At 59.0% G+C, this 27328-nt stretch overlaps 10 protein-coding genes across 10 annotated transcripts; 5 read left to right on the forward strand and 5 right to left on the reverse strand.

The window, feature by feature from the left end:
• Window positions 1-11: 11 nt before the first annotated feature.
• On the forward strand, window positions 12-5847 carry GGTG_10967 (hypothetical protein; the record flags this gene model as incomplete). Its single annotated transcript, XM_009228846.1, has 8 exons — window positions 12-518; window positions 592-618; window positions 691-889; window positions 961-1386; window positions 1450-2055; window positions 2125-2236; window positions 2336-2659; window positions 2721-5847. Exons 1-8 carry the CDS (start codon window positions 195-197, stop codon window positions 5845-5847), a joined length of 5145 nt encoding a protein of 1714 aa, XP_009227110.1. The 5' UTR covers window positions 12-194.
• A 374-nt stretch (window positions 5848-6221) lies between these two features.
• Window positions 6222-9708, reverse strand: GGTG_10968 (hypothetical protein). The gene has a single exon (XM_009228847.1). It carries the CDS (start codon window positions 8912-8914, stop codon window positions 6467-6469), a length of 2448 nt encoding a protein of 815 aa, XP_009227111.1. The 5' UTR covers window positions 8915-9708; the 3' UTR covers window positions 6222-6466.
• GGTG_10969 (hypothetical protein) lies at window positions 9645-10997 on the reverse strand. Its single transcript, XM_009228848.1, has one exon. The coding sequence runs from the start codon at window positions 10671-10673 to the stop codon at window positions 9777-9779; it is 897 nt and encodes a 298-aa protein (XP_009227112.1). The 5' UTR covers window positions 10674-10997; the 3' UTR covers window positions 9645-9776.
• A 244-nt stretch (window positions 10998-11241) lies between these two features.
• Window positions 11242-13770, forward strand: GGTG_10970 (endo-1,6-beta-D-glucanase). The gene is made up of 2 exons (XM_009228849.1): window positions 11242-12473; window positions 12557-13770. The coding sequence occupies exons 1-2, from the start codon at window positions 11957-11959 to the stop codon at window positions 13261-13263; spliced, it is 1224 nt and encodes a 407-aa protein (XP_009227113.1). The 5' UTR covers window positions 11242-11956; the 3' UTR covers window positions 13264-13770.
• Window positions 13499-14560, reverse strand: GGTG_10971 (hypothetical protein; the record flags this gene model as incomplete). The annotated part of the gene is made up of 1 exon (XM_009228850.1): window positions 13499-14560. One exon carries the CDS (start codon window positions 14558-14560, stop codon window positions 13499-13501), a length of 1062 nt encoding a protein of 353 aa, XP_009227114.1.
• Window positions 14561-16648: 2088 nt separating this feature from the next.
• On the forward strand, window positions 16649-17892 carry GGTG_10972 (hypothetical protein; the record flags this gene model as incomplete). The annotated part of the gene is made up of 4 exons (XM_009228851.1): window positions 16649-17059; window positions 17136-17308; window positions 17395-17798; window positions 17867-17892. The coding sequence occupies 4 exons, from the start codon at window positions 16649-16651 to the stop codon at window positions 17890-17892; spliced, it is 1014 nt and encodes a 337-aa protein (XP_009227115.1).
• Window positions 17893-18310: 418 nt separating this feature from the next.
• On the forward strand, window positions 18311-21319 carry GGTG_10973 (hypothetical protein). The gene is made up of 3 exons (XM_009228852.1): window positions 18311-19090; window positions 19166-19582; window positions 19647-21319. Exons 1-3 carry the CDS (start codon window positions 18505-18507, stop codon window positions 21179-21181), a joined length of 2538 nt encoding a protein of 845 aa, XP_009227116.1. The 5' UTR covers window positions 18311-18504; the 3' UTR covers window positions 21182-21319.
• On the reverse strand, window positions 21142-22643 carry GGTG_10974 (hypothetical protein). The gene is made up of 2 exons (XM_009228853.1): window positions 21943-22643; window positions 21142-21783 (listed from the first exon to the last, which is right to left on the reverse strand). Exons 1-2 carry the CDS (start codon window positions 22169-22171, stop codon window positions 21386-21388), a joined length of 627 nt encoding a protein of 208 aa, XP_009227117.1. The 5' UTR covers window positions 22172-22643; the 3' UTR covers window positions 21142-21385.
• On the forward strand, window positions 22615-24286 carry GGTG_10975 (hypothetical protein). Its single transcript, XM_009228854.1, has 3 exons — window positions 22615-23155; window positions 23260-23843; window positions 23912-24286. Exons 1-3 carry the CDS (start codon window positions 22910-22912, stop codon window positions 24231-24233), a joined length of 1152 nt encoding a protein of 383 aa, XP_009227118.1. The 5' UTR covers window positions 22615-22909; the 3' UTR covers window positions 24234-24286.
• Window positions 24231-26932, reverse strand: GGTG_10976 (hypothetical protein; the record flags this gene model as incomplete). Its single annotated transcript, XM_009228855.1, has 5 exons — window positions 24231-24946; window positions 25012-25225; window positions 25503-25732; window positions 25796-26092; window positions 26153-26932. 5 exons carry the CDS (start codon window positions 26930-26932, stop codon window positions 24314-24316), a joined length of 2154 nt encoding a protein of 717 aa, XP_009227119.1. The 3' UTR covers window positions 24231-24313.
• Between the last annotated feature and the right edge of the window lie 396 nt (window positions 26933-27328).

Raw genomic sequence — 27328 nt, forward strand, 5'->3', positions numbered from 1 at the left:
TGCGCGGAAACTCTCTCCTTCATGTTTTGTGTCGTGGCAATCATTACCCCGGTACAGAACTGGTTGACTGCATTTTCCCTTCTCCCTCGCTCTCGGCCAGTCTATACCTCGCCATCGCCAACATTCCCCGCTGGGCCGCATCCGCTTCCCTACCCTGCTGTCTTGGTTGCCACCAGACGACAGCCCGGCCACCTATGGCTCCATACGGGGGGCCAAGACCAGCGACGACCTCTCCGCCCCAACCGGCCACACCCAGCCCCAAGCAACGACACAACTCCCGACTGGAAACAGCTCTGGATGAGCTGAAGCGGGCTTTGAACAAAGAGCAAAGGGCAGAATTCGCCAAGTGCAGCAAGCAAGATGCCGAAAACGCCATTAAGTCCATCCAGGATATACTGGGCAAGCAGAGGCGCTTGCAGAATCTCGCGCGCTTCAACAAGATCCTGAGGATGCTTGGTCATTTGGCCATCATTGCGGGTGATGTCGCCAGCGCAGCCGGACAAGCTGGCTTTTTCTGGGTACCAACTTGCCGCCCTTGATGCCTCCATTCTCCCACATTTGACTAACCCGGCCAATCTCAACTCCTCACAGGCGCCAATCCGCTACGTCCTAGACCAGGTGACACCCACCCATTCCGTCATTTTATCCGGCGCTTTCCCCAAATGCTGATAATCTTCGGAACCCGCTCAGCTCATACGACGAGGAGGAGGAGCGGACTGCCTTGATAGAGTGGTGGATGTGCTTGCAAAGATATCGCACATTTTCCCCGAGATGGAGGATTACGAAAGTCTGTACTCGAAACATCCAGCAGTGCGCGACATCCTAGAGGACTGCTGCGAAACGATCATCAAGTTCAACATAGAATTGATGGAAGTCTTCAACAAAGCAGGTCGGTTCTCTCAGCACTCTCTTCCTCCCCTGACCCACAAGATAGCAAGGGGCTAATTGAACTGTGCAAAGGTTGGCGTGTCATGTTCGAGTCCTCCTGGGGTCGTTTTAAAAAAAACACAGCGGACATGGCGAGCACACTCGAGCGCAACAGCAAGCTGTTATCCGAGGCCAAGCAGACAGCAACCATGAGAATGACGCATCAGAACCAAGAGCTCCTCGAGCGAATGACCCAGAAATTGGAGGAGATACCTCAGCGCACCGCTGCCACGGATCGAGAGGATGCCAGAGACGCGGAACAACGCCTGAATCAGCTGCGGGATGTCATCAACAAGTTGGCACCAGCTCAATATCTCGATGACCAAAGTGACTTCCAGAGACGGCTGTACAGATCGGAGACAAAGGCCTGGCTTCTGACCGACGAGCGGTTTACCGCCTGGGCTGATCTCGATGACGAAGGCCATAAGGTTATGGACCTGAACGGTTGCCCTGGAGCGGGTATGCTTGCACCTTTGTTGCTGCAATCGCCTTTTTATCAATGACGCTGACAAAGTTATTCAGGGAAATCGATTCTGGTCTCCAGCGCCGTTCACCACCTCCAAGAACTTCAAGCCACACCAGGTCAAACACCTTTCTCCCTGGCGTATTTCTACTTCAGGCACAACACAGAAGACAGGACAACGTTCAAGCATGCTCTTCAAGCTCTGATCTCGCAACTTGTTACCGAGGAGTCTGATGGAGCCCTCCTTGATCATGCCTCCCAGGCTCTCTCTGCTGTGCACAAGCCTTCGCAAACCCAGCTGGCAGATCTGGCATCAACAGCAATTCAGGCCAAGCGCATCTGCTTTGTGGTTCTAGACGGGCTGGACGAATGCAACGATAACGACCAGTCTGAACTTGTTTGTTGGCTCAAAGATCAAACTACAAAGGGTGGCGACGCACCCCTCACCCTTCGAATCCTTCTCTCTGGTCGGAGGGAGGGTCGCCTTGACCGCGAGATTTCCCAGCTGCCTTCAGTCCTGTCAGTCTCTGTCGACAAATCTGCTAGACATCACGCTGGCATTCGACAATATGTTGAGGCAAAAGCAAGGCACATCCGGAACACATTTGGAGTTGGTGATAGGGTTGAGCGGAGTATCACGGAGAGGGTAGTGCCCCATGCCAAAGGTGAATTAAGATCGATGTCACCCAACCGTCCCTCCGCCGAATACCTTGATTAATTTGTTTGCGACATAGGCATGTTTCTCTTCGCCTTTGTCATGGTGGAATATCTCTCTGGCCTCGATTGCGCTCATGATCTGGAGGAGGAGCTGCAAAGTCTGGATTTTCCGGAAGGTCTTGATCAGGCGTAAGTTTACCCAGCCTCGCTCACCAGAAGCAGGAGCCAGCCCATCTTCCGCAATCTTGCCTGGCCTTTTCGAGCACTAACTTTGTGACATCTCCGCAGCTATGAACGTGTTGCCCGAAACGTTGTCCCCAGCGACCATGAGCTTGCCACTTCACAAGGGCTTAAAAATGTTCCATCTAAGGGTCGCAGGGACCGAGCTAAGAACCTATTATCATGGATATCGTGTGCTGTTCGGCCCCTCTACTGGCGAGAGGCTCAAGCGCGGTTCATGATCAATCCGCATGCTGGACCTGAGCGACTTGCACGCAAGAGCATGTTCGCCCATTCGCCCAAAAGGTTGTGTGGTTGTCTTGTTGACCTCACGACAGTCACTAGTGACGGACCCAAAGAAGCAGTACAGATTGTTCATCGCACCGCATCAGAGTATGTTGGAATCAAGATATCAATTTCCTTTGTCCCGGCACTAACTTCACATCTCAATCAGATACCTCGAGCGTAGCAGAAGGATACCTTCAGCCGGTCAACAACATGTCGATATGTTGACCTTTTGTTGCCAATACCTCAAGTCGCCCGCATTCTCCGCCCCAGTCCCCCAAACAATAAGAGAAGAGCACGCCACGACTGGGTACTATGCCTTCCAGGAGTACGCCGCAGCATACTGGCACGATCACGTCATGCTTCTTCGACAACATGCTGCAAACTTGCCGCCAGAAACAGTACGGCCGGCTCTAGACGCTTTGTCTGGTTTCTTGACTGCCTCCTTTCGAGCGGCGCAGGATGGGCAAGACAGAACTGCACTCCATGGACTTGGTCCTGACTCCAACCTCTTGGACAACGTTGCCGGATTAAATCCTGAGCCAAGCGAGCGGAACAAGCTCTTCCTCGTTCAGAGCTGGGTCTCTCTAACACGTGAAGCTATCGAAGCTGCTCGGCGAGGCACTCGCCATCTCCAAGATGCGGATCTGGAGAAGTTCTACGGCCCTGAACGCTTCAAGTGTCCACGTCCATGGTGCGACTTCTTTCATCTAGGCTTTCGGAAGCAGTCCGAGCTCGAGCAGCATATCGATGCCCATACCCGCCCATTCAGGTGCAATGTCGAGGGATGTGAAGTTTCGTCCCTAGGCTTCGAGTCCAAGCCGACGTTGGACAGACACAACGAAAGATTTCACAAACCTAGGTCGGAGGACGAACGTTTTCCGAAGGCCGTCTCATCTAAAGGAGGCCATCGCGCCGAGTTGGCTCGAGCGATCAAGGAAGGGAATCTTATCAAAGTCAAAGAGCTGATAGGTCCCCAGAATCTGAAGGTGGTGTTTCGTGAGGATATTCATGGGGAACCCATGACCGCATTCACCCCGCTGATCCATGCTATCAGATGCGGCCAGTTCAAGATTTGCAAGTACCTTCTCGAGTCAGGAGCGAAGGTTATATATCACCAAGGAAGAGCCACAGATATGACACCCCTCCGCGAAGCCATTAGGGCTAGCGACACAGCCCTACTGGATTTGCTTCTTAACCATATTCCTGAAATGGAAGAGCCTGCGCCAAACCACGAGACCTTGGATACTATTGCCTCTTTTTTGGCCAGAGGTTTGGAACTGGCCCTAGCTCTCGGCAACGAAGGCCCTGCTCTCTCGCTTTTGAAAAAGTTCAAGCTCGACTTCTTCTCTCGGTCCCCAGGCTCCGCCAGGGTCTGCTTCTACCACATCATTCGGTTTTACAACATGTCTCATTTATTCCCATTGCTACAACAACACATCCCTTTGAGCTTCGCCCGAGGAAACATTGTTGATGGCCGATCCATTCTCTCATTTGCGGCAGAATACGACCACCCTGAGATCATCACATCTATCATTGCAGAGGGAGACTGGGACATCAACGAAAGATGCCCACAGTGGAGAACACCGCTTTCCTACGCCGCGGAGAAGGGGAACCTGGCGACCTTGCGTGTGATACTTCAAGTCGAGGGGGTTGAACTCGGGGCGTCATGCATAAAGCGCCGGAGTCCTCACTACTACGCGGCATCGGAGGGGCATCTTGAGTGCTTACAGACCCTATACATTGCAACCTCTTCTGGGATCTACGGGTCAGACATTTTTTGCCAAGAACTCCGCCACTATGCGACTAATGCCGGCAAGGAAAGCCTGGAAGCCCTCTCAGAAATCCTCCTAACCCTCGCTGAATGGGCGGGCCACAGTGGCAAGACCATGCACCATCATGCGGTCATCAATGGGAGGCCTGAATGCCTGAAGGTCCTTTTCGACATCTTTCCCACAGGCAGCACGGAGATGCATACGGATGGGAACACGCTATACCTTCATGCGGTCATCAATGGGAGGCCTGAATGCCTGAAGACCCTTTCCGACGTCTTTCCCACCGGCATCGAGCAGATAGATGCCGATGGGAACACATTGTACCATCATGCGGTCATCAATGGGAGGCCAGGGTGCCTCAAGGCCCTTTTCGAAATCTTTCCCACCGGCATCGAGCAGATAAATGCCGATGGGAACACATTGTACCATCATGCGGTCATCAATGGGAGGCCAGAGTGCCTCAAGGCCCTTTTCGAAATCTTTCCCACCGGCCTCGAGTGGATGGATGCCGGTGGGAACACGCCATACCATATTGCGGCAGCCAAGGGCGACCTCGAATCCTTGAAAGCTTTATTGGAGATCCTCCCTACCGGCGACCGGCTGAAGGATCAAAATGGGAAAAGCCCGCTCTTTATCGCAGTCGAAAATCTGAAACTCGACTGTGTCCGATGTCTCCTCGCCTTGCCGGAAGGGGACGTTGAAGCGACCTGCATTGATGACACAGGCAACAGTGCCCTGAGCTCACTGGATTCGCGATCTATACGACCCCGCGAAGTCGCTGCAGTCGCTGAAATTGCTCGCCTTCTGCTCGAGCGCATGCCAAGCCTACTTGATCTCTCGGACAGAGATGGGTGGTGCCCTATGCACAACTTTGTCAGTATCCAAAATTTCGAACCAGAGGCCTTGAATTGGGTAACGCGGCTCGCCCACACCGCCAATCCAAATAGAACGACTTTCACCAGCCGAGGCGATGTCCCAAGAGGAGTTACCGCACTAGAGATCGCCATTCATCGCCTGAGCCGCGTCACTTCTACTCACCAAAAGGTCATGTTGGGGATCGTGGAGGCGATTATACACACCGGAAACTTCGAATTTTCCGCGTTTGATCGAGAGAGGCGAAGGTCACTGCTTTTAGGAATCCCCTTCTGGCAACCCAGGCCCACAAACCTAACCCTTCTGGTTTCTCTATTCCATCATGGGTTTCGTCCCTTCCTGGCTGATGTTTTCGCACTGGACAGCCTCCTCGTACCATGGTTGCTCATGGCCGTGGATAATCTCCTTACCAAAACATATCTCGAGGAGGCAGAGTGCTTGGAGATGGTCGAGCTTGCTACGTGCACTGGACGGGATGATGCGATCGCAAGGAAGGCCTACCTCTTCGAGAGACACAGGGCCTTGGGCTTCGCGCTCCAGAAAGCAATCAATGGAGACGATTCCACCCAGCCCAACCCCAACTTGTTCCCGAGTTGTCAGGGCGAGGATATTGCAAAGGTTCGGGGATATATACCTGTGCTCTACTGAGAAAGTGGGCTTGAGGATGACCAGTGGAGCAAATCACCTGGGTTGGAGTCAAATGTCTGCAGTGAAGGGCTTGCATGTGTCGAGCTGGACCAAATTAGAGGGGGAACGAGTTTGGGGTGAAATGCGGCGTTTGGCGTACATGACGGCGAGCAGGATGACTACAGCGTGGGCTTAATTTCCATTTCTCTAGAGTAATTGCAAGACTATGTGAAAGATGCCGCATCATGCTCTGCCAGCGACGGTACATCTGTGGGCTTGGGTGATGCGAAGTCTGGGGGGAAGGGGACAGGGAGACCTACTCCCTTTCGGGTTTATGTGTTCAGCGATGTGTATTCTTATGCCCCTCGTGGGGGCGGTAGAAGCCAGGTGAGGGAATACATGCAAAGACGCAGGCGTTGACAGACGCGTACTGATGGCCATGGCATCACGGCAGGTGATGTTATCATTGGCCGGTTGTATTGTGGACAAAGGGACCCTCGACACCAGGGCACTAGGATAAGTATGTGGGCGCCTTCAAGGCTACAAATGAGAGCTTATTACAGGTGTAGGGCTGACTAACCCCTAGTTGCTACCATCTTTGCAGAACTCCCTATCCTCCCGCCAACCACCTCGCATCTCCTCACAGGTCCAGCCAGCTCATCCCTCGCTCGTCTCTCTGTTCCGGATCCACCCGCCTCCGACGGCGGGCTGAATAATCGACACCACGGCTGGCTGGGCTGTGGCTTCGCCTGGGCTCGCCGCCGCTTCCCCGAGCCCGCGCCGCGACGCGATCAATGCTGTCGTCCTTCCTCTCGGCCGCGACGACGACGGCGGGCCGCCCGTCCGACGTCCGTGGCCTGTGGCTGGCGGTCCGCGCCGCCTGGCCCAGGTTGTTGCTGCTCCTGGTGGCCCGGACGCTGTGGCCGTCGGTGTCCTTGTGGCCGCCGCCCTCCTCGATGATGTCGCACTGCATGAAGCGGCCATCGATGCACAGCCTCGGCCCTTCCATCGACACGGCCTTCTTCAGGGCGGGGAACCACGACGGCGGCCGCACGACCTTTGCGTCCCCTGACACGACCCGCCGCCCCTCGGGAGCGTAATCGGCTGTTCCTGTCCTGTCATGGCCGTAGGATGATGCAGTCCTCGGCGCCGTGTCCGTTACGTGGATCGCAGGTTGGCTCATTTCCATCGGGCTATCCCCCATACCCCACGTGCGCCCGCGCTCGAGATCCTTGAAGTTGCTCCTCAGCGTGTGGCAGGAAGCGCTCTTGAGCATGGGGCTCCGTTCGTAGTATTGATGTTGTGGGGGTTCTGTCCGTCCGGCGGCCGATCCCAGGCTGATGGCAGAGTCCGGGGACGCCTGGCGGCGAGATGTCTTGGACAGCGCATCGTTGTAGCGGCTCGGCGGCAGGGCTGACATTGGTGTTGTCGCGGCGCTCGAGCAGGCCGTGGAGGGCGAGGCGGATCGTGTTGTGGGGCTGAAGCGAGAGACGGGAAGAGGACCGCGCGGAATGTCGAGCCGCAGCAAGCTCGCATTGCGCTTCCGGGTTTCCGGGGCGGAGGATTCGTCCTGCCTCGGGGGCGCCGGAAGTGCTGACATCCTGACATCCTGTCGGGGAGGGGCGGGGAATGCAGATGTCCTAGCATCCTGCCGGTGCGACTGAGCAGCAGCGGCCGTGCTGATTTCCCTTCGTGAAAACCTAGACTCGATCGGGGTAGCGATGTGCTGCCGCGGGAAATAGCCATCTGTCGGGGTGGCAATATGCTGTCGTGGGAAGCGAGCATCTGTTGGGGTAGCAATATGCTGTCGCGGGAAACGAGGCTCAATGGCAGACCAAGGCTGCCGCCTCGGAGAAGGAGGCTCTGCGGCAACCGCGGATTGTTTTCGCGGTGATTGGGATTCCGTAGCCGACCTGGTAAACAGTGGCCGGGGTTTTGTCTCCGTCTCCGCCTTGACCTCGGGTCGTGGCGGGCGAGACTCGGGGATGGTCCTCTGTTCCTTTCTCAGACGGCGGGGAGGAGACGGAGGCTTGTATGTAACAGGTGAGAGAGTCGGGGGTTGGTATGTGAGGGGTGCAAGAGGCTGGATGTCTGCATTAGCTTCCTTCTGCTGGGTCCTGGTCTCGGCAGCGGCCTTGGATTCCTTTTGCAGGGATCTAGCATCGGGTTGGTATGTGAGGGGTGCAAGAGGCTGGATATCCGCATCGACTTCCTTCCGCCGGGCACTGGTCTCCGCAGTGGCCCTGGATCCCTTGTGCGGGGGCCGAGCCTCGGGGGCGGCTGCCGGCTCCTTTCTTGACGGACGCACGGGGGCCTGAGGTTGGTATGTGAGCGGGGCCAGGGAATAAAGCTCTGGCTCAGCTTCCTTCCGCTGGGTCCCGGTCTCGGAAGCGGCCCTGGATTCTTTTTGCGGGGGTCGAGCTTCCGGGGCGGTTGCCGGCTCCTTTCGCGTCGGACGCGCAGAAGCCTCGGCTTTGTACGTAAGCGGGGCCAGGGAATAAAGCTCCGGCTCAGCTTCCTGTCGTTTGGGTTTGGCCTCTGTGGCGGGCCGAGTTTCCGGTTGTTTGGGCTGGGGCTCTGTCGAGGTCCTAGTTTCCGGTAGTGCAGACCTAGCCTCTGCCCTCGATCTAGTTTCTGGCCGTTTAGGTTCCGTCTCCGTCGCGGATCTTGTGCTAGTTTCCGGTCGTACAGAGCGGGTCTTTGGTGCGGTGACGGGCTCCTGTTTCAAGCTGCGTCCAGTGGGGGCAGGCTTGTAGGTCAAGGGCGAGAGAATCCCAACATCGGCCGTGACTCGCGGCTGTGGTTCGGGTGTGGGAGCCTTCTCGGTCTCTTTCGTCGGCGGGCGAGCCGCGGGGGTGGCGTCGGGTTCCCGTGCTGAACGGCGAGCAACGGGTTCGGGCTTGTAGGTCAGCGGCGCCAAAGCTCCGAGGTCGGTTCCGAGGTCGGCTGGGACCTTTCGTTGCGACTGCGTTGCTGCAGCTGGTCTGGCTTCCTTTGTCGGGGAACGAAGCTCGGGAGCTGGGGCAGGCTCCTGTCTTGATCGACGCGGCGGACTTTTGGGTTTGTAGGTGAGCGGGGCGAGAAGCATTGTGGGCGGCAGGCGATTGGAGAAGGGCACGCTGCTGCTGGGATGGGAGCTGAAGGATTCCTGGGTCGGCTGATGGATGGGAGGGGTCCTTCGTGGTTCATCATACAGTTCCTTTCCGTTGAGCGTTGTGAATGCAGATCAATGCCTCAACTCGGGATACCCTCTGGATCTTGTACGGCAGAGTAGGCAAAGGCGACCGAGGAGAAACGGCTCACCGCGGAGCCGCCCCAAGACATAATTAACCCTGCCGACAAGCGAGAGAAGGGGGGCGACGCACACCGACAGAAGCGCCCACACACACACCCGTCGAGCACACGTGCGCTGACAAGGCCCCTCGTCAGCCGACGGTTCGCGATGCGGCCTTTTTGTGAGCTCCAGCGCCATCGCCAGCCTGGAGACCACTATCGAAGATGGTCTTGGGCCTCACTCATCAAACGGCCCCTGCTCCGCCATCCACCTCTGAAGCGACGCAGGAGGATCCTGTGGGGTGACAGCACCTGGGCAAATGAGTTTCGGGCGCTTTACCCGACCATCGGACCCGCAGGCAGAGCGCCCAGTTCGGTACAGGTCATCTGGACCTGAGGGTGCAAAGGCCATCTGCTCCCCTGGAGTGCTACCCGGACAACATCGAGCGCGCCGTTGTCTTGCCGATACCACTCTCGGCAGAGGCCGTCTCGTACCGTCGCTTCTGCTGCACACCTATTTATCAGCAGCCACCTCGCATATCAGACGAGATGAACACATGAAATATTATCATTTTTCTAGCCGTATATCCCGAGTATTGCATGCACGCGAGATGCGTCACTAACCACAAATCATTCAATTCATCAACCGATCATCCTGGCCAAGCCTCTGCCCGCCGCTAATCATAGAATACCAAGCATCGCACCTCGATGCTCTGTCGGCCCTTGGCGTCGGCCGGGGTGGCCGGGTCCACGAAGGCTGTGTGCGGCGTCATCCCAGCGAGGCCCTGGATCCCGCCCGGCCGCTCCTGGCTCCTTGAGTCGAAGCACTTGAGGAACATGGCCTCGTCGGGCGTCATGTCCTTCACGTAGTAGAACTTGTGCGCGTCACTAGGAGCGACGGCAAACGTCTCGCCCCCCACCACGTAACCCTCGGCCGATTTATGCGTACCAGGTTCGGGCGCCACCTCCTTGCCGCGGTTGTCACCGTCGTCGTCGGGCGGGCGTATGGGGTATAGCAGATCGGTGGCGACGAGGTCTGAGGGTTTGATGGTGCGCCAGTCGACCACGGCCAGTGGGAAGTCGGCCGCTGGGTGCCCAATTGGCCTCCACACGTTGATTATCTGAAATCTACCATTTATCAGCTCCTCCGCCTCGGCGGGGTCGGCAGTGTGCCGCCGCACTCGGGCCTCGGCTGCCCCGGGGGTCTGGTCGACGTGGACCTGCTGGATGGGCTTTCGGGGGCTGTCTGGGAGGCGGCGGCGAATGGTGTGGTCAAAGATGACAACCTTCTTGATGCCGGGCAGCTTGGCCCGCAGGAGGGCCTCGACCTCGGCGTAGTAGCCCTCTCGAACGGCGCGGTCGTCGGTAAATTCCTTCTCGGTGGCGGGCCAGTTGTGGACGGCGAAACCGCAGTTGTCGGTGGTGAAGTTGTCGAGGCCGGCGACGCGCAGGTCGTGGACGGGTCGCCTGCGCTCCGTCTCGTCGTACGCGGGCTGGTAGGCGTCGACCTTGCTCCAGGCCTTACCAGTCAGCTTGGTGTTGTCGATGTGGCGGAAAACACCAGTGGTGGTCATGGTGACGTGGGATGGATGTGCGGCCGAGGTGGCGGAGCTAGTTGGGTGGGTGGTCGTGGTATTGGCGTTTGGTAGCGCTGGCAGCACTGGCGCTGTGCACCAATGATGCTGGGTGTCGTCAGTGTGCGGGGGAGCTTGAACTTGAGCCGGGATTCAGCTGGGAGGCGGGAGAAGCTTGCTATCAGCTCAGGCAGGATCTGGGTTGGATGTGGTTATTTCTTTGGTCTTTGTTTGATATGTCCCAGGATGAAGATGTGCCTTTATAACACAACAACATCGCCGGCATTACTAAACACAAGTAAGTGCATGGCAAACAGGGCGACGATACACGGGGCGACCTACGGGGCGATCTCATGCATGCAAGTGCGGCATCCGCGGCGCATCAAGACATGCCGCTCCATTGCGTGACCCGAGTCGTGATGGCACCATTCATTATTCATCACCAAGACTTGTCAGCAAACAGCAAACCTGGAGGCTGCGTTTGAAGCCTCCACTCCAGGAGAAATGATCTCCCTCAACCCTAACCCATCCTGACCCACCGTGCCATCTCCATGTGGGATGAAAGGTACGAGGATTGTCCAAGGTTTCAGCACTTACCGTTTAGGAAGGTTGAAGTGGTAACATGAACAGGGAAAGTCCGAGGAAGCTCCATGATTTTAACGCTCCGTCCGACTTGCCCTTGCCCGTTGGCACAACCCACCCTCGGCGAGTTGTCTGGCAGCTTCCCCAACGGGTGATTGGGGCTTGCAGGAAGGAGGAACAATGGGTGCCTCTCGTTAGCCATGCTGCCATGGCAATGGTGGCGATGGACAGAAACTGGACATGGATCCAGCAACCAAACATCACCAGCATCAGCAAACCAAGGAGATTCATACCGTATTTCAAAGGCAGCATTACAAATCCCCACACCGACAACACTCTCAATCATGCATCTCTCAGCCCTTCTTCTCGCCGCCGCCGCGCAGGCTGCATCCCACTCGGCCACACAAGCTGAACCTCATTTGGCCGCGACCCAGCTAGGCCAAAAGTGCAGCCGCACCACTGCCCGGGCCTAGGCCTCCTCGGCAGATGGCCGACTTCGCCTCGACGAGGTCGAGCCTCCAACTCTCGGCTGCAGCACGAACTCGTCCAGCCCCGAGTGGAAGCTCTATATCAACGATGGGTGGAAGGCGAGCAGCTTCAAGCAGAAGGTCGAGGGTTTCGGCGCCACCGTGGCCGATGTGACGGTCGACGCCTACAACACGCTGCCCCCTGCGTCCCGGGACAGACTGCTCAATCTGCTCATGACCCCCGAAGGTGCCAACTTCAACCTCATGCGCCACACGATTGGCTCTTCGGACCTGTCGGCTGCCCCAGCCTACACCTACGCCGACAATGGCGGCAAGCCTGACCCAAACCTCGACTCGTTCGACTTGGGAGATCGGGGCCGCCGCATGGCCGCGATGCTTGGAGAGATGAAGAGGATGCAGCCGTCCATGGTCCTGGTTGGCACTCCATGGGCTCCCCCGGCTTGGATGCAGCGCCAAGAGAACGTGTCCTCGGTCCTGAAGAACACACTTGACCCTCAATATTACACCCAGTTCGCCAACTACCTCATCAAGTACCTGACAGCCTACAAAGATGAGGGAGTTGAGGTCAACGCCATCACAATCCAGAATGAGCCGGTGCGCAACGAACCGGGAACACCAAGCCTCTTCGTCTCTGAAGACGAGGCCTCTCGACTGATCCGTGATAGCATTGCCCCTGCTATCAAAAGTAGTGGTCTCGGAACCCCGATCTGGATCGGCGACCAGAACACAGGTACTTTTCGGACTTGCTCTCAACTAGCAACCTCGCGGTACACTACCTTCTGGCAGGTCTAACGTCCAAGTCTCTCTCCACAGATCAGATACAATATGCCCGAAGTGTTCTGATTGGAAACGGGGCTGCTCCCTTGGCCGCCGTCGCTTGGCACTGCTATGCTCCGGGAGAAAACTGGACGGCTCTTTCAGCCTTCAAAAGGACAGTTCCGGGTATCTTGCAATACATGACCGAGTGCTGGACTTCGGAGTTGTATACCAAATGGAACCAAGCATCGTGGTTCACCATTGGCCCCCTCCGGAACTGGGCATCGGGATCGATAGCTCGGGCTCTGGGCACCTTCTCGGCCAAAGGCCCTCGTCTCGGCTTGAAGGGATCGTGCGAGGCGTGCACTGGCCTATTCACGGTCGACGCCGAGAGCGGCACGTTTGAACTGCGCCCCGACTTCTTCATGATGGCCCAGTACAGCAGGTTCCTGCCCCGCGGAGCCAGAATTCTACGCGACAGTGGGAGTTCAATGGACGGGGACGACGAGTCGGGGATCGAGAGCGTGGCAGCGCTGCTTTCGGACAGAAGACGAGTCGTTGTTGTGGAGAACAGGTTTTCTCAGAGGATGAAGGTCGTCCTCACCACCAGGTCGGGCCAGGTCTGGACTGGCCATGTCACGCCCCGGAGCGTCACCACGTGGCTACTGCCGTCACGCCAGGAGAGGGGCTCGGCGGCAGCTGTCCAGCCCCCATTTGCACTGCTGTTTGCGCTGGTGATTGGTGTGGCTGTGTGTTTGGTGTAAGTGGATGGGTGGATGCATTGACCTTGTTGGGGAGAGGAGAGGAGATGGGGAAAACATTATCACTGCACCTTGACGGGTCACCTCATTATTAATTCTTGCGGCTAGGCACATACAAGGATAGGACGGTATCTCAGTCTTTTGCTGATGGCAGAACAAAACAGGTTGGGAGGATACAAGCCCGGAAACCTTGATCCATAATCGCGTGATGAACAAACTCCCAAGCTTGGCTCACACTTCAGTTCCTCCTCGGCCTCCTCGGCCTCCCTCTTGCCGGTGCCTCGTCGGGCGTCTCGGAATCGGACCCCGAGGAGCTGCTGTTGCTGCTGTCCTGCATCTGGCGCACGGGCACAGGCACGTCGAAGAACGACCCCGCGCTGACGGCCTTGCGCTTGATGATGATGTACTTGATCCCGCCGCGCTCCTTGGTGCCCTCCTCGTCCGACCGCAGCAGGGCCGGGAACACGACGATGCTGCGGCGGCCGCCCTCCTCGGCCATCTTCTTCTCCCCGAGCTCCTCGGGCGGCGGCTTCCACTCGAAGCGCCAGCGGGCCGCGTGGCAAAAGATCTTCTCGCCCAGCTCGATGGCCCGGCCGGCGACGCAGACGAGCCCGGCCAGGCGCGCGTCCCTGTCGTCGTCGGGCCGGCGCGCGAATACCAGCAGGACCTTCTCGAGCGCGTCGACGCACGGCTGCCGCCCCGCCCGCAGCTCCTGCGCCGCCGGCTGCAGGAAGAAGGCCGTGATCCTGCGCCAGGCCGCCAGCGCCGCCTCCTCCTCCTTGCCCGGCCCCGCGGGGGGCGGCGGCGGCTTCTCGTCGCCGCCGCTACCGGCCGCCGACGACGACGACGCAGCAGCCGCCGCGGGCCGCAGCGACTCGAACTTGCGCATCAGCTCCACCACGGCCGGCTCGAGCGACGTGTCGTCCGGGTGGCCGCACAGGTCGATGCTGGCGACCATGACGCGAGCGATGCAGATGCGGAGACCCAGGCGGCGGTGCCGCGGCGAGTGCAGCAGCGTCGAGAGGTCCTCGGCATCCTGGGCGGCGTCGGCGGTGGTGGCGGCGGCGGCGACGACGCCGGCGGCGCGGAGCGACTCGCGCACCAGCTCGCGCGACTGGCACACGCGGTCACAGTGGTAGAAGCGCCGCGCGTGCGCGTCGATGGCGGACCGGAGGATGATCCAGGTCTGCCGCACCGAGTCGTCGTCGGGCGGCTGCAGGAGCTTGTCCTGGAAGTTTGTGAGCGGGAACGGGCTCGGGACGGTGCCGCCGCCGGCCGCCTTGGAGCCGCCGCCGCCCATGGTCGGGGATGGGGTCTGGTTTGTTTTATCAGGCTCGGTTTGCGTCGTGTGTACTTATATGTTGGCACATTTAGTATGGAAGCCTCGCGAGGATAGGGGGATGTGGAACAAAGGAAAGGTTGATGGGGGAGCAGAGTGCAGCTGGCGTCTAGGCCTTGGTGGGCATGGCGACATCTTAAAAAAGGCACAGGGCAGATCTGATATGTTTACCGTGCGTTGACCGGGACGGGGGGTTGATGATGACCTGCATGAGGCGTAGGTTTCCCAGCAGAGGCCAAAGCCATGGCGTCACCGCGTCGACAGCAACCCTAAAGACCCCGAGGGGAAGCGCTTCCGAGCTTCCAGATGCCAGCGCACAGGCGTCACCCCGTGCTGGCAATCCCCATGATGCGACCGAGCCCACATGACGGGGCGTGCGAACCAATCTGTTTTTTGCTGGCTGTTTATGTCGGTGAGGGCCGAGCAACCAAGCTGGAGGAGGGGTGGGTGGTCTTGTTTCACTGCAGAATCGCGCTTCCAGTCCTGCAGCACCGTTTTTTCCTACTTCTGTTCTTCGCGCCACCTGAGCTGATGCCGACTAGCGCTGGTCGTGTTATTGCGGTGGGGGATGACTGGTTGCGCTGGACTCGGTGGCACGGGTTGCGATGGGGTGTGATCTCTGATGCGTGTCGCTGGGAGATCTGATGTTAGCTAGCGCGCGAGCTAAACACGCGCGTGCCCTTGGCGGTGGGTGTGCTTCTACTACTGACGAGTGTGTCCGAGCTAGCAGGCCACTCGTTGTCTAGCCCGGCGATCCGGTTCGACGCCAAGGCTGGCGACGTGTTTTGTTTCTCGGGCTAGAGGAAGGGTATTCCCGGCGTCCTGGAATGTTTTGCTGTCGCTGTCTTGCTCGCCGCTCTGATGTTTCCCAAGGAGCCCTTCCAACCCTTTTGAGTATTGCCAGTTAGTTCGCCTTCGGTTTTATTGTTTTGGACAAGTGGTAGCACTGAGGGGAATCATCTCTTGTAAAGGCCAACATTCCATTCCGAACCCGAATCCTCCAAGCAGGTGTCTAGTTGGATTTGTGCAAACGCTGTGGGTCGTGTTGGTGTGTCGATGTGCCCTGGGTTTGGCCTCCTGTAACGACAAACACGAATAACGTCCACGGCACGTTTTGGGGCAGTGACTGGTAGCTACCAGCCATCCTCTGCCTCCTGACCAGCCCCGGAAACACCCGGAGTCGCTCACTGATATGCAAGACCACATTCAAGTCAGCCGGGCACTAACAAGGCGGGTCTGAAAGTATGTCTGGCATCTCCTAGCGCGATATCCTCCGGGACGTTCGCGCGAGTCTCGGCAACCTGGAAAAATGGTTCGGTCGTTTGCGTCCACTTGATTGCGACGGGTACATGTTCCAAAGTGGCCATGGCTGCCTCGCTGCGGCTGGGGGCTTCCAAGAGCGACGGCAGTTGCTAGAAACCAGAAGCTCTTCGAACACAAATCACCACCTTTTCTCGTCTTGTGCATATCGACGCTAACCGCTGATCGGCCATCTTCGGTTTCTTGCTTTAGCGGGAGCAGCTCTTGGTTTCATTGGCCAAGACGGGTTCATGTCGCCCCGGTGCTTGGAGCAGTCGGCATATGGCGGAGACCCTACGGGTTTCCTGGGTATCAGGTTGCCTCTCGTCCCACTGGGAAGCAATGCGGGCAATGGCCCCCACACTCCATGTTCCGACAACTGCTGCCAAGAGCCAAGGCTATAGTTAATGTATATATCAGGCTCGACGATCAAGGGTGGGCGTATCGGGTAATTAGGGGTTATTACCAGCGAGTTGTCGGGCTGATGATGGCGGCTTGGTTTTCGGGGCGGCCAACACACGTGAGGTCTAGACAAGAAATGCATATCGACCTGACGTGTGCGTTGCGATTCGCATTTCGAAGCTGCGGCAGAGGTCTGCGGCAGATACAGTTTCTCTAGCTGGACTTGTTATAAACCATGTGTTTGAGCGACGGTATGCCGACGATAGTTGCTCGGACCTACTTCCTTGCCGGAGAACAATCACCATCACTGTAAACGGGGCCGACAAGAACACCGATACAATTACCGCAATGGGCTTGCTGACTCTCACCATGCTGGCCGCCATACTGGGCGTATCCGAAGCTGCTGCCCGGTTCGGATGCTCCACCGTCAGCGTCCAGCGGCTCGATCCCCTGGTTGAGCCGGGCAACATACCATCGGCCCATGTCCACCAGATTGTTGGCGGTGATGCCTTCAACGCTACCATGGACCCAAACATCGACATCTCCCAGACTTCGACCTGCAAGACGTGCGAGTTCCTTGAAAATCGCTCCAACTACTGGACGGCGGTGCCCTACTTCGGCGCCCGGAACGGCTCCTACCACTGTGTGTCGCAGTACCCCAACGCCTACCACGACCCCCAGGTCGGCGGAATGACCGTCTACTACACCCAGGAGTCTTTCTTCTCCAATGGACGAAATAAGATCACCGCGTTCAAGCCCGTACGTCGAAACCTTGCACCGCAACTGAATTTTGGAAAACGGGTACGGTCGACTAGCTGCTAACCTGAGAGAACAGGGCTTCCGGATGGCTGTCGGTGACCCCGGCACCACGGCTCGTCAGGTGGCTAAGAGCCACCCTGGGCTACTCTATGTCTGTCTGCAGAACGTCATGACGCGGTTCCCAGAGGCTCCCGACTTTCACACGAGGCCGTGTCCCGGCGGCATCATGGCCGTCCACCACTTTCCCGCGTCAGTGAACAAACCCAAACGACGCCGACCCAAACCTCTGAATCGCACGTTGCATGTCTGGCCCTGGCTCCTTGAGCGCGCAACAGCTGCTGGGACGGCAAGAACCTCGACAGCCGCGACCACCACTTGCACATGGTCAGCACGGCGGGTGAGGCCTTCGCCGTGCCGCGGCCCTGCCCGGCGTCGCACCCGGTGCGCATGCCACAGCTCGCGCTCGAGGCCATGTGGGACACGGCGCCCTTCAACGACCGGTCGCTGTGGCCCGAGGACGGCGGCCAGCCGTTTGTGTGGTCGCACGACGACCGGCTCGGCTACGGCACCCACGCCGACTACGTCTTCGGCTGGCAGGGCGACGCGCTGCAGCGCGCCATGGACTCGCCCTGCATGTTCCGGGCCTGCGGCGCCGCCGGCGGGCCCCTGACCATCCAGCGGCGCGGGGCCAAGAACGAGTGCAACGTCAAGAGCACCGTTACGGAGCAGATTGATGGGTGTAAGTCGCTGTGTTGTGTTTCGTTTGTGGTTGCGAGATTGGTGCTGATTATGATTTTGCAATACCAGGGCTGGATAGGCTACCGGGGAGGTAGATTGTCTCTGATTCTGGGCAGATGGTGGTGTCGTGGAAGGGGGTTTAAGATGCGAGAAGGGGGAGAACATGTTTCCAAATTTCTGCTTCAAACTTTTTGCTTCGCTGGGCTACCTGGTATTTTGTCTTGGCTTTTCCACCAACAAGGACACTCACGTGTGTGATCGGAATGCTATATATCTGTTCGCCAAACCATGTGTTCGTTTCCAAACGCGGAGCAGCTCCTCCAACTACGTGCCATTTTTATCAGATCGATCTGATAACAGTGCATCTCCACTACGCCAAGGCGCTTGACGCTATTCGATCGGCGCCGGACCAAGCATGGCTGTGGTGGAGACGGAGCCACCATTGGTGGCCCCAGGCGGCCGACATCATACCGCGATTCCACGTTTTCCTCACCATACAACGTTGCGGCACTCGGGATGGCAGATGGGAGTAGGCTGGCCGACAAATCTGGGGGGTTAGAGCGGTCAGTGTCTGCACTCCTTGCCTGGTCTAGACTAGTATGCCAACTGCCAAGCAACCTACAGTCGAGAAGGTACACACGTGACCTGAATCCACTGTTGCTGGCCTCACCCACGGGGTTTCTGGGAATCCCCAGGTAGATTTTCCCATGAGGAAAACACGATCTGATCATCAATCTCCACAAACCCCTCATCGGTTCTGTTGTGTCTTCAACCCCTGGACTGCCCACATGGCCCCAGCAGCCGCTCCTCAGCAGCCAAACGGAATGTCTGCGCGACCGGTTTATGACGAGGCCTCTATCCTTGACCTAGCCCAGTCATCCAAGCTCTGCACCCGGTGCCGTGCCATTTTCCATGCCAAGCCTCACCCAGAGTTTGTCTATGACCTGACCGCGGACACAATCTTCAATCGCCACGGGTTCCGCCGCCCTTACCATAGCGAGCGCGGCTTGGTGAGCGCGGTGCTCGACGTCGGTTGCGTGGTCTGCAAACATCTGTTCAATTCCGCGCCGGCCCGCGATGAATTTCTCGCCCGAGTCAAGGCAGAATGGGACGACATTGGACCAGACCAGATGGCATCGCTTTTCTGGGTTGGGTCGGGCTTCCACGATGGCCTTGGTGGCCCAGAAAATGGCAAAGATAAAAGATTCTTCACCATCCACATGGAGGATCGGCTCGAGACCCCGGACAACGGAGAGTACTGGTGTATTGAGGAGTATTTCACCGTCACGACATGTGAGTTGAGCTCCTGTGTTTTGCCGAACCTGGCTGCTCGTCCACCTAGCTCGAGGCTGATCGAACTACCTCCAGTGAACGCTCCGACTGGCTTCAAATTCTGCCCAAGACCTGATCCTGCGCAGCTCCCTGACCTCGTCCGGCAATGGGTGGCTAGATGCCAAACCCACGAATCGCACGAACATTGCAGGGCATACCAGGCATTGCCCCGCCAGGCGCCCCGGAGGGTGCTTGAGATAACTGACAAGGCACTGCTGCTGCGTGTGCTCCCTCGCGATAACTGGACGGGCACCTACATCACACTTAGTCACCGCTGGGCAGTCCCAGAACCCCCAAAACTCCGCCGAGAGAACGAGGCCGAGCTGCGATCCGCCGGCATCAGCATCGCATCACTGCCGCAGGTATTCCAAGACGCCGTCCAAGTCGCCCGCTGGCTGGACGTCCAGTATGTGTGGATTGATTCACTGTGTATATTTCAGGACTCTCTCCAAGGTATGCGTCTCAATGCGACATGTACACTAGAGATTGGCCAAATATTGACATAGAAGCCTCCCAGACTGGGAGCGCGAGGCTGGCATCATGGGCGGCATCTATGGCGGCAGTCTCTTCAACGTGGCAGCCATAGACGCCGACGACATGTGCCAGAGCGGATTTCTCGGGAGGCTGGCGAGACCCGGCAATGAGACCTTGCTCCCTGTTGTATACAGCCGCGGCAATGCCTTCGTACAGAGCCTGCGAGACGACAAGATCATCCCCGGCGATGACTGGCCGGAGGGCAGCGTGATACATCCACACACGGCCTTTGATCATCAGGTGCTCCAATCCATGCTCATAGGCCGCGGTTGGGTGCACCAGGAAATACTCCTTGCCCCGGCGACGCTTTACGTCTCGCAGAAGCAGGCGTGGTGGCACTGCACGGCTGGCACAAGTAGCGAGACATACCCAGACGGCATCCCTCCGTTCCTACAGCCACCCGACACTGCCGAGCTGAGAAACTTTATCATCAAGGCCCGCAACAAAGCAGCCGCAGCCAAGCGCAGCGGCGGAACAGAAGAAGACGCGGAGAGCACCCCAGACGACCGCGAGGAGACGCTCATCATGTGGCGCGAGGTGATCGAAATCTACTCCAAGGCCGACTTCACATACGCCCCCGACCGACTCGTGGCACTGGCGGGCGTCGTCAACGCCTTGGTTGACGTCCTAGGCGACTACTACTGCGGAATGTGGTACCGGCTGTCAGTAATGGGTGGTGGCCCCGATGGGGATCAAGGACAATGGGACGACTTCCTCTCGCAGCTGATATGGATGCACGCGCCCAAGATACCGCTACGAAGGGAGGCCTTGTCCTTTGAGGAAACGCCGCAACAGCAGCAGCCTGCTGCCGAAGGGAACCACGAAGAAAAGTCTTCGATAAAGACCCCCATAATTCCCACGTGGTCGTGGGCCAGCTGCCCGCAGGCAATCCGATACTTCCCCGGCGCAAACGGCCCGCGCACGCTGACGCACCTGGCGAGCAGGCCGCCGTTCGAGCGGCTCAACCCTTTCGGCTGGCCCATGGACCATGCAGCGGCCACCCTGCACCTGCGCGGGGCCCTGGTCCCCCTGTGCATGTTCCCCTATCCTGGAAACACCTCCTTTCTATGCTCCTATTCCCGCGTCAGCGACGACGACCATCATGTCAACGTTCACTTCGACTACAAGGAGGAAGAGGAGGAGGCAGAGGAGATGGCAAAGGAGTTGGGATTTGCGGGCCCTCTGCCCGGCTTCTACTTTCTGCCGCTCTATTATAGGGAGCAGGGCAACCTCCGGATCAAAGGCCTCGTCCTCAGGGAGCGGAGCCAGCCCCAGTTGCTTGGCTGCCCGCCCGACAGAAGGCTGTTTTCCCGCGTGGGAGAATTCATGCGAGGGCAGGTCCGTCCGTCCGAGGAGCGGAAGTGGCGCCTCAAGGACATGCCCGAGGGCTGGTCGTCGGTATTCGAAGACTTTGGGATTGCTAGATATCGGGACACTGGGCTGGACAAGGAAGACTTGTGCGAGGACCGGGTGGTGGGCCATGTGCAAAAGGAGCTCGACGAGATTTATTTAATCTAGAGACTTTTGATTGACGGGATACAATGGCCGTTTTTTCCCGGCACGCTTCCTTCCATGCATTGGGCGGCCTCTTTTGCGTCCTGATTCCTATTACATTACAGAGCTCCATATCTACCAACACCCGGCCCCGTAGCCTCCTCCCACCATTCCCATTCCCGTCTCCCCTCGGGGACAAGTGCAGGGGGTCAAGGGAGGGCCGACTCGCTACTGAACCCGCTTGTCGTACTCCTCAAACAACTGGCGGTACTTTGTCCTGATGGCATCGTCGCCCTTCCACACGTCGCGCGACAGGTTCTCGTCGGCGTGGCCGTCGCCGACGACGTCCGAGATCTCGGACAGGTAGACGGCGACCTGGCCGCCGTTGTGGGCCGCCTTGTCGATGAAGTTGGCCTCGTCGACCGCGACGACCTCGGCGTAGTACGGGTGCGCCAGCATGGCGGCCAGCGCGGCCGGGTCGCGGTACTGGAAGAAGGCGACGCCGTCAAAGGACGTGAGCGTGGACGACGCGGGCGCCTCCTCGCCGGCGTTCTGCGGCAGGATCTGCCCGAACGCGCGCATCTGCGAGTAGGCGTTGATGCCGAACTTGGTGGCCAGAGGGGCGACTTTTTTTTTTTTTTGGGATGGCAGGCGGGCAGGCAGGCAGGCAGACATGCATGGTAAGTTTCGTGTGGTGGTGGTGCGGGTGGAGGGAGGCTCTTGCGTGCGTAACAGGGATGAGGGGGAGTTTGGGGCGAGGGAGGAGGGGGGCCTTAGGGCCTTACCAATCGGCGCGTGGGTGCTGTCCCAGTGTTTCCAGAAATCCTCGCGCGACATGCCCGGTTTGCGCTTGATGTAACTCAGCAGCTGCATGGCGTTGGGGGCGGCGGCCTCCGAGGTGGCACTGGTAGTGGCGGCTGTGGTGGTAGTGGTAGTGGTCGGGACGGCCAGAGCCGGGTCCGCGAGAGCAAGGACCATGGCGCCGACGGCCAGGAGCCGCGCTGGAAACAACATGACAGGCTACACAGAATAAGAAACACAGCAAGGAGGCGGGAGTACCAAAAGAAAAAGAGCGGCTGTGAGTAGAGGGAAGAATGGAAGGAAAATGGAACGACGGAAGCTGCAGTTGGTGAGCTCTGGGGGTAAGTTTTATCACATCGGCCCGTGTGGGTGGCCATCGGGAGGCGGGTCGCGCCGATTGGGGCAATTTCGCTTCGGTTCTTGTCGCATACGCGATGATTACCATTGCAGTGAAAGTGAGGACGGTGAGCGGCGTTGGCTCACGCCCAGCGAATCCTCCCCGTGCCGGCCACTCGCATGCGAACAAGACACCAAGACCTTCCTGTTGGAGGGGGGCCCGGCGGGGCAAGTCATGCCTTGTTCGGGCATTATTTCGGGGAAACCTCTAATGTGCCCAGGGGCCGGCATCAGCAAGCCCCGGACTTGATGACCATTGTAGGTACCATACCATCTCGGCGCCTTGCCCTGTGGGCCGACAGCAGGAGAGAAGGTGTGATGGATGTTGCCCGATCACAGGCGAAGGGCCCAAACCGGGCGTGTCGTCCGGCACTCCCAGCCCCGCCGCCCGCGATCGATCTCCAGGGGATGTCTGGGGTCCCCTCCCCCGGCGGAAGGAAACACCGCCCTGCTCCCTTTTATAGTCAGATCCATAACCCGCTCCCGCCCCATCCGCACGGGAGCTTCCCGCTGCCCTAGCGTCGTCTGAGCACATCACCCTTTCTCCACGCCAACATGGCCGCCCGCGAGTCCTCGGTGGCTGGGTTCCCCGTCGTGAACGGCGTCACAGTATTCATCCCGCCGCCCGAGGGTTATATCGTCGACTTCTCGAACCCCCGGCGCCAGAGCGCGCTGGAGCACTACCTTGTCGCCGGCATTCTCGGCCCCATCGCCCTCGTCGCGCTCTGTCAGCGCATCTACACCAAGATCTACCTCGGAGCGGGCTTCAAGGTCGACGACTGGTTCATGTGTATTGCGTGGGTCAGTGACTGATGAGACTCCGAACGGGGCGGGGTGTTTGGAAGTTGGGAGGGATGCGTGGAAATCCGGCTAACGCGAGGGTGAGGAAAAAAAAAACACCCCAGGCCTTCTCGGTAGTAATGCAGTCGACGCAGATATACTCCATCAGCATCGGCGGGCTCTGCCACCACACTTGGGAGATGTCCATCGAGACGTTCGAGAAGAGCCTGATGGTGTCCTACGTCGCCGCCACCGCCTTCATCCTCTGCAACGGCTTCACCAAGACGTCCATCCTGCTCTACTACCGCGGCATCTCGCCCCGGGCCTGGTTCCAGCGCGCCATCTGGGCGGCCTGCGGCATGGTCGGCTGCTACACGATAATCATCGCGTGCATGCTGCTCTTCGGTTGCGACCCCATCGATTCGTTCTGGGTCCCCGAGCTGCTGGGCACGGGCAGGTGCCTCGACTCCAACGTCCTGTACATGGCCATCGCCGTCTCCAACATCGTCTCGGACTGCGTCCTCTTCATCATCCCCATCCCCACCATCCTCCGGCTGAGGATGCGCCTGGCCCAAAAGCTCGGCGCCATGGTCATCTTTGGCATTGCCAGCCTGACCCTGATCACCTCGGTCGTGCGCCTGCAGCTCCTGCCGACGCTGCTGACCTCGAAAGACATCTCGTGGGATGCGGGGCCGGCGAACGTCTGGTCGTAAGTGTTTGTCCTTCCTGCCCCGTCAATGTCCAGCCACTGACCCCGTCGCAACATCGCGGACCCAGAATCCTCGAAGCAAACCTCTTCATCATCTGCGGCTCCATGCCGACCCTCCGCAAGTTCGCCATCCACTTCTGGCCCTCCATCATGGGGGACTCGTCCAAGGACGGCGGCGCCTCGGACCAGAGGGGCCAGTCGGGCCACGCCGAGGACTCGTCGCCGAGCAAGTACGTCGGGGGACGCAACCCGTACACGCGCTTCGACCTCGAGACGCACAGCGGCGCCGAGCTCACCAGCTTTGGGGTGGCGCCGGCGGAGGAGTCCGGTCGTCCTGCTGGCCCGCAGCAGCAGCAGCATACGTACGGCCTCAGGGAATCTGTAGGCTGAGGGTGAGGCATCATCTAAATAGGGTATAATGCACAAACTAGTTTCGAATCACACCAGCAATGCTCGTCCACTGGTCTTTATCAGCTGGACCGGCGGCTCCGCTTTTGCGAGCTCCGCACACTTGAGCCGGGACCTGTCCCTCTCCTCTCGATAGTGTTGGAGCCGTCGTCCGCAAGGCTCAGGCGCAACATGTCCGGGAGGCCCTCAGGGTCCGGCAGGTCGCCTGGCAGGGACCGGTGGCGGCTGGCGAGGTGCCCAATCAGCTGCTTTTCCGCGTGGCAGGCGTTGTACCTCCACGGAACCTCCCGATCCAAACCGGTGGGCGCCAGTCGGTGCCCGGCAATAGCGCAAAGTTCCGTCACAGCGCCCGCGTAGTCCTTGACGTAAATCGGGGGGGAACCGACCGGGTGATGTCCTGCGGTGCCCAGGTAGTCCAGCCGCTCATAGCGGCCACTAAACGCCCCAGTGCTTGAGCTGGTGACGCCCGCCCCCTGATTCTGCGCTCTAGCGTGCTCTTTCAGAAGGCAGGCCATGTGCCACCTCTCGCGGCTACGCTTGACCATGTCCTCTCTGTAGAGGCCACATGTCGCCGCTCGCTCATCTGCGTTGTCTGGCAGTTCGTCTGCAAAGTCAACCACCAGCTTCCGACGGCCCTTGCCCGTACACTCCAGGTTGGCCTTGGCTCCGTTCTCCAGCAGGATCTCGACATCCCTCTTCCGGCCCCAGAACGCAGCCTCCAAAGGTGTCCGGCCGTTAGTGCCGGCATGTTTGTGTCCACCCCATTACTTTGGTCCTTCATGAACAATGGGGTGCTAGATGAAGCAGCCCTAGTGCCACCTCGTCCCGGGCCGCCTACCTGCCCTGCCCTGGCCTTCTCCCTCCACCCGCCCGCCCTACGGTCCTGTGCCGAGCCGTGCCCGCCTTTGGACATCCGGCCGAGACGCCGACCAGGAACGTCTCCCCGCGACCCGGTACCGCGGCACCGTCGGGCCCTGGCACACACGTGTAGTAGAGTTCGCACATGTGGAGACAAAAAGACAAAAAAATATCAATTCAATGCGCCTGTCCTGTCCTTCGTAAGCCCTGTCGTCCAATCCCAAAATGTGTTGCTCTTCTCGGCTTCCCTGCCGCAACCTGCTTGGGTATCCCAGCCTCGTCTGTCCCGTGTTCCAGTTTCCCTGTGCTTCAAATGCTTCAAAAGACACGCCGGTCCTGCGCCCCTTGCCCGCGCGTCGCCCCACCTAGTAGCGACGCGACATCTCTCTGTACTGGTCCCCCGCGCGCCGCTCCACCCTGTACGGCTGCTCCTCTGGGTACTGCGGCTGCCGCTCCCTGCTGTAGTCGTGGTCCTCCCGGCAGCGCCGATCGTCGCGGTATATCGGGTCCTGCTGCCCGCCGTAGCTGCTGCGGGCGGGCGAGACGTGCCGCGCCACCTCCTCGCCGCGGTACCCGGCGTACTGCTCAGGCGCCCGCTGGCCCCGGGACACCGGCCGCTCCGCCTACTGCGCGCTCGTCGGGTGCAGGCTGCTGCCGGTCGTAGTAGTCTCGCTGTGGAACCGCACGATCCGTGGGGGGCGCCGGGCTGCGCTGCTGGTTGTCGTAGCCGCCGCGCTCTGCTCGCTGCCTGCGGCGGCGGCTAGGGGGAGTCGCTTCTCCAAGTCGTGAACAGACTGCATGTCTGGTGTGGCGAGCACCCATTGGAGGATGAGTGTCCAGAACTGCTCTCGCCCCTTGACCCTAAGGTTATTGATGTTGATGTTGTAGATCTTTGACTTGCGCACATTGATGATGCGACTGACATCGTCGATGTATGCGTGCAGAACCCGCAAGTTATCTCCAGATACAGTTATTAGCGTAACCTGTGGTTGGGTTCGGGTTAGTCCAAGTCAGACATGGTGCAGGATTGCTTGCGAACCTACCGGAACGACGCGAAAACCCTCGGTGCTGGTCAGGGAACACTCGGTGCTGGTCAGGAAGCGGTGGATGGCGAGACGGAAAATCGTAAGCAGCTCCTGGGCAAGGAGGTCATCGCGCATCGGCGACATGCACGCAAGGAAGGCAACCGAATGCGGCGCAGATGGAGGCTCTAGTTCGTCTCCGCTCTCCTGGTAGTCGAGAACCCACTCGATTGCGAAGTAGATGCCATCCATGTAGCTCTGCGGGGTATCTTTCATGAACGGCCAACGTCCTAGGCTCGGGGAGAAAAGCGTCTTGCCCTCGCAACCGAGCTCCTCAACCAGGCTACTCACTTTGCCGGACAGGCAGGACGCTGCGTGGTACCGATCGGACGGGTCTGTTGGTTGACCGCGGACAACAAGACTGGACAAGTCCGGCAAGTCCGGCGAAGACGTTATCTCGCCCAGCCATTGCTTCATCAAGACGGGGTCGATGGGCCGGACAAGCAGAAACTTGGCCGGGTCAGTCGACGGGCTCGATTCTTCGAGGTTGAGCTCCGAAATGTTCACACTGAACTGTTTGGCGGTCGGATGGTTCCCGACGAACCTCCAAAAATTGTCGTCGAGACTCGTGTCCCAGTCTGCCGTTTTGCGTCTGTAGCTTGTGATGACAGCGGTCATGTCAAGCCCAAGTTGCTCCTGGCGGAGGACGTAGTCGGGATAGGTCGTGGATGCTATGGTGGGCTGGGATGCAGGAGGCTCTGACGGTGGACTGGGCGGCGGTGAGGATGAGATTGGGGGCATCTTGGGCGGGATGCGGGCGGACGTCAAGGAAGACGGAGCAAGGTCCAAGGCGTTTGGAAGGGCGCGCGAAGGAGCAAGGCGGCGACCAAGAGTTGACGGTAGCGCAGATGGCCGCGTGTTTCGGCGTCAAGTGTTGGTTGGTGATGTGATTGATGTCGGCGGGGGAAAGTTTGGGTGGGGACGGCCGTGGGCGCCAAACGACGCAACTGGTGCGTCACACTGGGCGCCTGGTTAACTGGGGGACAGTGTGCGAGTGTCTGGAGCAGGCACTGTACCAAACTGCGGGGCCCATGGCCCTGGCCAAATGGCAGATGGTGGGGCCGTTGGCCAGTTCCCAACGCCCAACCCCTCGCGTTCCCAATTGGGATAAGCCCAATTGGCGCACGCGTGGTCACC

Source organism: Gaeumannomyces tritici (genome assembly GCF_000145635.1).
Source record: "Gaeumannomyces tritici R3-111a-1 unplaced genomic scaffold supercont2.6, whole genome shotgun sequence".
NCBI lineage: Eukaryota > Fungi > Ascomycota > Sordariomycetes > Magnaporthales > Magnaporthaceae > Gaeumannomyces > Gaeumannomyces tritici.

Bases quoted from the DNA above. Each gene is read 5' to 3' on its own strand.
- GGTG_10968 (XM_009228847.1), bottom strand. From the start codon at position 8,914: ATGCTTCTCGCCCCGCTCACCTACAAACCCAAAAGTCCGCCGCGTCGA.
- GGTG_10969 (XM_009228848.1), bottom strand. From the start codon at position 10,673: ATGACCACCACTGGTGTTTTCCGCCACATCGACAACACCAAGCTGACT.
- GGTG_10970 (XM_009228849.1), top strand. From the start codon at position 11,957: ATGACCCCCGAAGGTGCCAACTTCAACCTCATGCGCCACACGATTGGC. The intron at 12,474-12,556 runs GTACTTTTCGGA...CTCTCTCCACAG, and splicing joins GATCGGCGACCAGAACACAG to ATCAGATACAATATGCCCGA.
- GGTG_10973 (XM_009228852.1), top strand. From the start codon at position 18,505: ATGAGGAAAACACGATCTGATCATCAATCTCCACAAACCCCTCATCGG. The intron at 19,091-19,165 runs GTGAGTTGAGCT...AACTACCTCCAG, and splicing joins GTATTTCACCGTCACGACAT to TGAACGCTCCGACTGGCTTC. The intron at 19,583-19,646 runs GTATGCGTCTCA...GAAGCCTCCCAG, and splicing joins ATTTCAGGACTCTCTCCAAG to ACTGGGAGCGCGAGGCTGGC.
- GGTG_10974 (XM_009228853.1), bottom strand. From the start codon at position 22,171: ATGTTGTTTCCAGCGCGGCTCCTGGCCGTCGGCGCCATGGTCCTTGCT. The intron at 21,784-21,942 runs GTAAGGCCCTAA...AAAAAAAAAAAG, and splicing joins CAGCACCCACGCGCCGATTG to TCGCCCCTCTGGCCACCAAG.
- GGTG_10975 (XM_009228854.1), top strand. From the start codon at position 22,910: ATGGCCGCCCGCGAGTCCTCGGTGGCTGGGTTCCCCGTCGTGAACGGC. The intron at 23,156-23,259 runs GTCAGTGACTGA...AAAACACCCCAG, and splicing joins GGTTCATGTGTATTGCGTGG to GCCTTCTCGGTAGTAATGCA. The intron at 23,844-23,911 runs GTAAGTGTTTGT...TCGCGGACCCAG, and splicing joins GGGCCGGCGAACGTCTGGTC to AATCCTCGAAGCAAACCTCT.